General features: G+C 41.0%; 1 protein-coding gene across 5 annotated transcripts in view; it reads left to right on the forward strand.

Moving 5' to 3' along the window:
* The window catches only part of SBF2 (SET binding factor 2), a 595,850-nt gene extending 585,803 nt beyond the window's left edge, over window positions 1-10,047 (forward strand). For all 5 annotated transcript variants that reach the window (XM_030560381.1, XM_030560383.1, XM_030560382.1 and 2 more), the window contains 4 exons: window positions 885-1,078; window positions 2,017-2,104; window positions 6,394-6,525; window positions 6,825-10,047. In XM_030560381.1, coding sequence (XP_030416241.1) covers window positions 885-1,078; window positions 2,017-2,104; window positions 6,394-6,525; window positions 6,825-6,923 — 513 coding nt within the window. In that variant the 3' untranslated portion in view covers window positions 6,924-10,047. The remainder of the gene's footprint in view (window positions 1-884; window positions 1,079-2,016; window positions 2,105-6,393; window positions 6,526-6,824) is intronic.
* Window positions 10,048-10,464: the final 417 nt, after the last annotated feature.

The raw sequence follows: 10,464 nt of genomic DNA on the forward strand, positions 1-10,464 counted from the left end.
AAAGAGAGGGCTTGCTTGTTTTCCTCTCAGAGGATCTCATCTGGGGTGATGGCGGACATCCCCACTTGTTATGATTTGGCTCATATTTCCCCAAGCCACATCACCGTGCATTCTACCAGGGCTCAGGCTTCATCTGCCGCCTTGCTGGCTCGTGTTTCTACCCACGAGATCTGTCGCGAAGCTCCATTGGTCCTCAGTCCATACCTTTGCTTCGCAGTATGCCCTGGTTCAGCAGTCAAGAGAGGCTGTAGCCTCTGGCTCAGCAGTTTTATTCTGCCACTTTTCACTCCGACCCCACCGCCTTTGTAAGGCTTGGGATTCACCTAACTGGAATGGATATGAGCAATCACTCGAAGAAGAAAAGACGGTTACTCACCTTTGTAACTGTTGTTCTTCGAGATGTGTTGCTCATATCCATTCCGCACCCGCCCTCCTTCCCCACTGTCGGAGTAGCCGGCAAGAAGGAACTGAGGAGCGGGTGGGCCGGCAGGAGTATATATGGAGCGCCATGGTGGCGCCACTCTAGGGGGCGACCTGCCGGCCCACTGAGTTGCTAGGGTAAAAGTTTTCTGACGAATGTGCACGCGCGGCGCGTACACCTAACTGGAATGGATATGAGCAACACATCTCGAAGAACAACAGTTACAAAGGTGAGTAACCGTCTTTTCTCTGCTATTAACATTTTACATTATGGATTCTGTGGAGGGAGTTATAAATTTTGTGGTTGTGGCTTTTTGTTTGTTTTGCTGTAATACTATTTACAATGTATTAATTTTGGCAGTTCTGCTACTTAATTCAGCAGGTAGTCACATTTTAGAAAATTTCTTAGTTCTAAACTTAGCTAAGCCTCTCACTCAATCTTTGTCATTTATCTTCCTTGTTAGCCACGAAGACATCCTTCTGGCTCATCAAGGATAATGTCTCCTAATCCACATTCCTATCAGAAGAGGTCTTTCCTGCACTTACCTGACAGTGGTCTGGGTGAAGAACAGAGTGCCAGCATCTCTCCCTCTAATGGAGTGAACAGACGAGCAACCACACTATACAATCAGTTCACGTCAAAGAATGATGAGAATAGGTAAACTGACTAATTGCTGGGTATTACTGAAACCTCATTTTCAGGAGGGAAGTGATTTACAAGAGTGCATCACTGTTGTGTGTCATATTCCAGGGAGTCAAACAGATGATAGAGTAATGATGAATATAGTAGAATGGTGCATATATCTGCCCTAGAAGTAAAAAGTACTGTAGAATTTTCCTAGACATGGAACGCTCTACTGCATTTTTACTGTTTCTTCCAAAGCTTTTAATTCTACTTAGTTGCCTTTTTATTCTTCTATCTTAAAAATATTTTGGGTGAATTAGGTGTTCATACAAGTGAGGAGTTAATAGTGCTTCTGAGAATCAGGGATGAAGGGAGAAGATATCACACAAACTTCCTCGTTAGATCTGCTATCTCAGTCCTGACCTGGGCCTTCCTTGAGTGCAGACATTTCTCCTTATATCAAATTGAGTGACAGTTTAGTCACATGGGTAAATGGGTGCTAGGATAAGATCATCAAATTCATTTTTATTTGTGCCTTAATCCAAGATTTGAAAACAGTTTTCCAGAGGTGGTATGGTAGTGCATTAGACCACTGTACTATCTAAACAATTATTAAAAAATTTAGCACTTGGTCATTAAGAAACTTTAGCTTGTAATGTGTACAGTCAGAATAATCTTACCGTTAATACATAAAAACAAAACAAAGCATATGAAATGCGGCAGCCATAGTATTGTTAAGTCTGCTTCAGTGCCTGGATACAGTGGGAAATTATGGTGCTGATCAATGGTCCCACAGCTCCAGGTGATATATCTTCTAAGTGTTTAAAGTTTATTTTTCATTCTGTAGTAAAAATGGTTCCTAAATAGTTATAGACCAGTCTATGCCTTATGTGCCATGGTATTAAGGCTATTAAATCAACATGCACGTACTAAACCTTTTTGGTGATATACATATGCTCCTTCTGTTCAAGGTCTTTTGAAGGTACACTTTACAAAAGAGGAGCTTTGTTAAAAGGTTGGAAACCTCGCTGGTTTGTACTGGACGTGACAAAACACCAGGTAAAACATTTTTAGCAAACTGGATTTTTATGTGAATAACTTACTAGAGTTTTACTTAATACGCATATAGAAATAGTTTGACAAATAGTACAAGAAATCATAAAACAATAGAAATGTCTTGATCCTGAGAGGTCATCAAGGCCAACCCCCCACTCTGAGGCAAGACAAGTATACCTAGACCCTCCCGGCAGGCATTTGTCTAACTTGTTCTTAAAAACCTTCAGTGACAAGGATTCCATAACCTGTCTTGGTAACCTATTCCAGTCCTTAACTGACCTTATAGTTAGAAATGATTAGTAGTGATTATTTGCAAATGCAGCTGTACATAGTATTTCAATACAGATATTTATCTGTGTGGCTGGTATACCTTATAGTCAATGTGAAGGTAATCATTTTGTTTTTTTTAAAACAGAGATAATCATCTAGTATATAATTTTAAAGAAACTCCATGACCTGGTGGTAATCTAGTATTCGTTGAGTGCGAACGCTGTTTGTTGCTTTATACTTTATAGAGAAAGACAGTCCCAGCATCAAGGAGTTTTCAGTTGAAAATGGCAGTATATTGGCCAACTCAGAAGTGATTTTATTAAAACTTCCTGTCTTCAGAAGGGCATTAGCCTGTTGGTCAGTGTTGGGCATTAACCTAGTCTTTCTATATGAGCCATGTGAACTCTTCAGCAGTCAAAGCAGTTTAAGAAACCAAACAATCTCAGATATGAACAGTCCAAAAAGCCAGAAAGTACTGTCCAGTATTCAAGTAGAGATCTGAGGAATAATTTTGGAGTTGGGAGTAGGGTTGCCAACTTTCTAATCACACAAAACCGAACACCCTAGCCCCACCCCTTCCCTGAGGTGCCGCCCACTACATTCTCCCTCCCACCCTCGCTCACTTTCACTAGGCTGGGTCAGGGGCTTGGGGTGTGGGCTCCAGTGTGGGGCCAGAAATGAGGGGTTCAGGGTGCAGGAGGGGGCTCCGGGCTGGGGCAGGGAGTTGGGGTGTGGGAGGGGGTGAGGGCTCCAGCTTGGGGTGCTGGCTCTGGGGTGGGGCCGTGGATGAGTGGTTTGGGGTGTAGGAGGGGGCTCCAGGATGGAGGGTGGGGCTGAGGGATTCAGAATGTGGGAGGGAGCTGTGGGTTGAGGCAGGGGGTTGGGGTGTGGGAGGGGTGAGGGCTGTGGGCTGGAGGTGCTGGCTCTGGGGACGGGCTGGGGATGAGGGGTTTGGGGTGCAAGAGGGGTGCAGAAGGCACTGCCCCCCCCAGGTTTGGGAGGGCTCAGGGCTGGGAAGGGAGCTGGGGCTCGGGGTTGGTGTGTGGGCTTACCTTGGACAGTTCCCAGTCAGCAGTGCAGCAGGGCTAAGGCAGGCTGCCTGCCTGTCCTGGCTCTGTGCTGTCCCCCAGAAGCGGTCAGCAAGTCTGGCTCCTAGGCAGGGCAGGGCATGAGGCTCAGCAGCGTGTGCTGCTCTCACCTGCAGGCACTGCCCCCCTAGCTCTGCCAGTTTGAGTTTGGAGCCCCGTGGCCCACCCCCCAGCCTAGGAGCGGGACCTGCTGGCAGCTTCCAGGGCACCAGCGGTGCGCTAGGATAGGTAGGGACTAGCCTGCCCTAGATCCGCAGCACCGCCGGCCGGACTTTTAATGGAGCCAGCAGGGTCCCTTTTCGACTGGGTGTTCCAGTCGAAAACTGGACACCTGGTTACCCTAGTTGAGAATAGAGTTAATTCAATCATCCCTGTCCAAACTGTAGTGGTTATGATACATTCCAAGCATGCATTTTTTCACTCGTTCATTCGTTCTTGGAGCACTTCCTTTTCATATTTATTTTCACGAAGCCTATTCTATGCAGATAAATTGGAGTCCAGTATACATTGTAGATTTATCAATCTGGATTGCCATAATACAAAGGTCCATTAACCTATTATCAATGTTTATAATGCAACAACCCATGTATGATATAACTTCAGTGGAATTTTTTGGCCTAAATATCTTCAGATCACGAGACCCAAAAGTGAAATCCTGGCCCAACTGAAGTTATAGGAGTTTTGTCACTGATTTCAGTGAAGCCAAGATTTCACCCACAAAGTTTATTTCTAAAGTCCCCTGAAATTCCAGTTTCTTGATATAATAGCCATTGCAGACAGATGTATATGGGAAACCTTTGGTCTGTCTTAGGGTATGGCTACACGCGCAGCGCTTTGAAGTGTGTGTGTGGTCGGAGCGCCAGCGCTGGGAGAGAGCTCTCAGATATGAACAGTCCAAAAAGCCAGAAAGTACTGTCCAGTATTCAAGTAGAGTTCTGAGGGATAATTTTGGAGTTGGGAGTAGGGTTGCCAACTTTCTAATCACACAAAACCGAACACCCTAGCCCCACCCCTTCCCTGAGGCGCCGCCCACTACATTCCCCCTCCCTCGGTGTCTCGCTCTCCCTCCCACCCTCGCTCAATTTCACTAGGCTGGGTCAGGGGCTTGGGGTGTGGGCTCCAGTGTGGGGCCAGAAATGAGGGGTTCAGGGTGCAGGAGGGGGCTCCGGGCTGGGGCAGGGAGTTGGGGTGCGGGAGAGGGTGAGGGCTCCAGCTTGGGGTGCTGGCTCTGGAGTGGGGCCGTGGATGAGGGGTTTGGAGTGCAGGAGGGGGCTCCCGGCTGGAGAGTGGGACCAAGAGATTCAGAATGTGGGAGGGAGTTGCACGTAAACCACATCCTCTACGGGTTTAGCTTGCAGCGCTGGGAGCCACGCTCCCAGCGCTGCGGCACTGATTACACTGAGGCTTTACAGCGCTGTATCTTGCAGCACTCAGGAGTGTGTTTTTTCACACCCCTGAGCGCGAAAGTTGCAGCGCTGTAAAGTGCCAGTGTCACCAAGGCCTTAGTGAAGTCTGTCTTTACTGGTTTCAGTACTTTGAGTTGCATGACCATTCATGTATATACTAACAAATTAGTGCACAGGAGGTAAGCACAGAAAATCTATTTACTGCTTTAGACATTGAACCCTGCTTGCAATGCACACCCAGTGATGGCAATTATGGCCTAATGAACTTTAAATAATTTTGGTCATTATCACACAAGCCCTTACTCATGCAAATACACCTTATTTACATAAGTTTCCTCAGGGGTGCATAACTAAGGACTAGCTTTTAAATAGCCAGTAGGGCCTTGTCTACAGAAGAAAATTGTGATAGAAAATGTTAGTTAACAGGTTTTACTTAACACAATGTTAAACATTATTTTCTCCTGAGTGTGGACAAGGATAGTCATCTTTTAAAATGTTAACTAATTGTGATTAAAACTGGTGTCCCTCCATGCAGAAGAAGACATACTTTCTCCCAGTATGTACAAGGTCTTCCTCTTTAATATCTAAATTGTTTCTATAGCCAAATCTCCTACGGAACATTGTTCATGAAAGGTAGACATTTAAACAGTATGGGGCGGACAACAGAAGAAAGTAAATCTGATTTGGAAGGACTCCATTTTTACTTTCCTTTAAGAAAGGGTTTGTCTTTACTTCTTGCATCCAGTGTGCAAGGGTGGGTTGTTGTTTTTAATATGCAAATACCAGATTTTCTTTTATGGAATTGTTTGAATACTGAAAGTAATTTAGTGGAGTGGTTATCATTGAAACCAGAGTGTCTTTGTAGAAAAGCTGCATTAAACCACTAAGTATAGTATAGGAAAATGTCAGTTTTATATGTAATCTGTAATTACCTAAATTATACCTGAGTTTTTGCTGATCGCTTTCAATTTAAAATACAGGAAATAAAAACTTTTGTTAACTCTTTGGTGCAAAACATGTTCATTAGTTTCCAAGCAATGGACAGGGGAATATTATGTCAGGATAGCCGGAATCCTCACATAAGTCGTTCCCTGGGGCAGTTTCACACTTGTCCCACAGTGCAAAGCTGCCGTAAAGGCAGCAAGTCTGGTCACATGAGGATTCCCCCAGTTTGGACAATCACAAGATGGCACTGTGCCCATTCCCAATACAAGCTGTTGCTTGGACATGCCTACTGCCTGATGAACAGCTATTACATTGTCCATTTGTAGTCATAAGCAGTTTGTTCAGTTTATAGCAGATCTCAGGCTTTTGCAAGTGGCTCCTCAGAACCAGCCCAACATCCAATGCACCATGATAAGGGCACACAAGGAGGCTTAAAAGAAGTTTTTGTTGATTCTCAAAATTCCAGAAGCTATGCCAGGTACTGAAAGGACGAGCACAAGGATCTGGCCCCAAATAGTGCATTTGTCTGTGTATTGGTTTATATATTGCATTTGATTGGTTTGTTTTCCCTTTTGTGTTCTAGCTGAGGTATTATGATTCTGGTGAGGACACAAGCTGCAAGGGACACATTGATCTTGCAGAAGTCGAAACAGTGACTCCTGCATCTCCAACAATTGGCGCACCAAAGCATGCTAGTGAAAAAGCATTCTTTGATGTAAGTATACTTATTCTTTGCTGACCTTCATTAGAGATTTTTCTTCCTTTGTTATGTTCTTCCTATCACAGCCATTCCTGCTGGACGGTCACTTGAGAGTTTTCAAGTTAACTCACTATCAAGGCCAGTTGCACAACTAACCGGTGATCCACATTCTCAGCCCAAAGTGAAAATTCTGAACATCAGTATATTCAAGCAAAATGAAATGCTTCAGATATCAAAACTTAGTTTGAAAGTTCCTGAGCTGTATCTTCTAAGTTTATTTTTCTATCGTATACACTTCTGTTTTCATTTTGCAGCTGAAGACAAGTAAGCGTGTGTATAATTTCTGTGCCCAAGATGCACAGAGCGCACAGCAATGGATGGACAGGATCCAGAGCTGTATTTCAGATGCGTAACAGAGAATACCATTCCACTGCCAACTGCAGAAAAGAAATGCTTTCAGCAGTTCATGTTGCAAGAAGATACATTTTGAAATGCTATTACAGAACAAGCAACCTTCCTTTCATTTCAGTCATAAATACTCAATATATGCTGAAGCATCTTCTCTGTTTAAGTATTATAACCACTATAACTACTCCTTTTCTCCTGATAGGAGAACTTTTCAAATTAGTAATCTATTTAGCCTGAAATATAAATCTTTTCAATATGATTCCTAGCTAAACGATCCTGAAATATGCTACCTTCTAATACTGTTTTTTCTAATCAGAGTTGCATCAGAAAAACTGTCTAGCTAGAATTGTGGACATTTTTCCTCAAATAGTGTTCTGTTTTCATCGAGTTTTAATATTTAAACAAAGTGGTCCAAATTTTCAAGCTAGTTGTGGAAGAACATTTCTACAGTTTCTAAGAAAAGTTTAGGTTTGTGAATTCAGTGACATGCATAGCATATTGACAAATGTCACTTAATATTTTTAAAGACCGAAAAACAAATCCTTAATTTTCAAAAAAAGGTTTCTTCTCAAATCTACTTGCTGCTCTCTAACCTCTTACTCTAAATCATGCTTCTGCAATTTTACTGTTAATGTATGGCATTTCAAGTTTCCACTGTTTAGCTAAAGAGTATGCTTTTTGGGTATTCTATTTGCCCATTATAATAGGATAATGGAAAGAAAACTGGCTGATAATAACAAGAAGAAACTTGCCACAAATTAAGACATTTATAGGAGAAAAATCTCTGAGTATGAAAAGTTGTGTATGTTTGTTTATGTTCTGTTCTGCTCACTGTAAAGTTAAAAATAACAAACACAATGATAAATGCACTAAACAATAAAGCAAACACTTGCACTGAAATCATTGAAATGCAGACTTTTTGCGGGACAGAGGTAAGTTATTTATAGCAGAACAATGCTAGCTAGATAACTTTTACAGATACTAAATATGTACATAATTTGGTTTGATGTGATTTGATACTTTAAAAACATTTTTGCACATAAATTGGAAGACTGTTTTAGATTTTTACATTTAGTAACATTGTGTTTGTTCATCTTAAAATCTTTGAGGAATGTTGTTGGGTTATTTTTGTATATAGCCTAAAATTGCTAGAGGTTTTATTTGCTACAGTTTGTGATGACATGGAGGAGAGTCTTTAGATAAAAAACATTGTGAGGTTTTTTTAATGTTAATATGTTAAATATCCAACTAATATTTCATAGAGTTTGTATATATGATTTGGTATTTTCTGATTTTTTCCGGGCATTCTTCTTATAATTATTAATATCAGACTAACCTAACTGACTTCATTTATAGGATTTCAATTATTAAATAGTTTGTCCCCTTTTTTTAACCACTTTTCATTTTTTTGACTAAATAATATTCAATTTCACACTGCACACAGAATAGGAAATGCAGCTGTTTTATTACATATGGAATTTTTTTAAAGGAATGAAGGACCTTTTTTTTTAGCATTTTCAATTGATAAATCTCCACCTGTGAAAATGGTGTTTGCACATTTGTATTTTTCTGTGTATATGAAGTACTTTTATATGTACTTTGTAAAATACTGATCCCACTGTTTTTAAGGTCATTTGAAAATGTACACAACACATCTTATTTTGTAACTAGGTTATTTTAACTATTTTATGTATGTTACATGACTTATGTATGCTAACCATCTTGTAATAAATACACTTTTTAAAAAAAAATCCTTTCTTTACTGTGAAAGATGATATCAGTGTAGTGCAATACCCACAGAATAAAGATCTTCTTATATCTTGTACCATAACACAAAATCCCAAATTACCTGGTATTAAAATGAGTGGATATTTGTGTATACTTGTATATATTCCTATACAAAAAATGCACATTGAGAAACCTTAGCTGAAAGTTAAACATCTATCAGCAAAAATGCTATAAACCAAGGAAATTTGAATTTAAAGCAACAGTATCATCCGTAATTCAGTATCAATTTACATACCTTTCCCAGAGACCAAATACATAATTATTGCGCTTAGTAATTAAATATTAACATTAGGTATAAAGAAACCAGAACCTTCACTGCACAGTTTCTCAACACAGCTCTGCCATATGTCAAAGCCATATCTTACTTATTTATACAATTTTATATTTAAATTAACTTGTTTATAAGAAATTAAATGGTCAGAATTGAAAATGTGCATCTGAATTTGGTCCTTATTTACTGTATGCATATGTATTTGTGCAGGAATTGGAATGGAAAAGGAGTGTTATAGAGGTGAGCAGTCAGTGACTCTAGTTGGGTATTGTGAAGCTTGGGAGGTAAGGTTTGTAAATTGAGTTTGGTGTGGCTATTAAGGTTTCTTAAAGTGATCTCAGTTTTTAGCATCTGCATCGATGGAAAATGCACTTAAATCAAAAAATTCTAAGTAAAACACACTAAGTTTTAAGTATAAATCTCCAAGTTTAATGTTGGATGTGGTTAAAGAGGAGGGCATGAAGGGTGGTAGGCATGGGAGCATAGAAGAGGCAGGGTCAACGGATGTTGGTTGATGGGACAGCCATGAGGTTGTTAGCCTCAGCAAGAGTCAAGAAAGAGAGGAACTGGGGGTGGGGGCAGGGTAGATATGGTGGTGTTGATGTAGCATAAGATTTAGGAGCCATGGAGCTGGTGGAGGTTAGCAACAGAGATGAGTAGGCAAAAGGGAGTGTTGAGACACAGTGACACAGGCTATGGAAGCCTCTCCCCACAGTGGGCAGAACTTCCCTTTGCTGAGGGAATCCCTAACTGTTCTGTGGGGATTCTCAGCACAGAGAAACCCACCCAGGCAAGAGGAGAGAGTTCACAGCACTTTCCTATGGAAGAGCACCACCTCTGTTATGCACCATCAGTACTCTCCTGCTACGATCTATAAGAGCCCTGCCCATTGGAGAAGGGAGACATATTATCAAGGGTCATATTTAAAGTGCAGAGGGTAGCTTGCCCTCATTTCTTCTCTACTGACACCATCTCCCATAACAAATGATAGGATGACTTGCTTTTTGAAAAAAAGATGTTTAGAACATGTGAACATTGATACTTGAATGTCATATTGCCAGTGTCATATTTTGGTTCAATAAAAGATATTACTACATACACCTTGTCTCTCTCATATTACTAACCTCTCCTTCATATCCAAAACACAATGGGGGTTGGAGGATAGAGTTACAGAAACCCTTAATAATAAAAATAAGCAGTCCCATGTTATGGAACTTCAGAATTATGGTCAATATTTGAAATCCCAAACTTCTGGGTCAGTACTTATGTAATAAAAATATAAACAACTATCAGATGCAGGGCCAGATGTTCAAAATCTGGCATCACATTCTGCACTCCTAATTATTTGTATCTGATACTTTAACAACACCACACAAATCTTGTGATTCTGTCCAAATATGGTTGTCTTGCCTTTTCCTCTCTCAGTGTCCCTGGACTCTGTGTAAGGACTCTGAGCCATATCTCTCATTTTTCCCATCCATGATCAT

This window comes from Gopherus evgoodei, chromosome 4 (assembly GCF_007399415.2).
Source record: "Gopherus evgoodei ecotype Sinaloan lineage chromosome 4, rGopEvg1_v1.p, whole genome shotgun sequence".
Lineage (NCBI taxonomy): Eukaryota > Metazoa > Chordata > Testudines > Testudinidae > Gopherus > Gopherus evgoodei.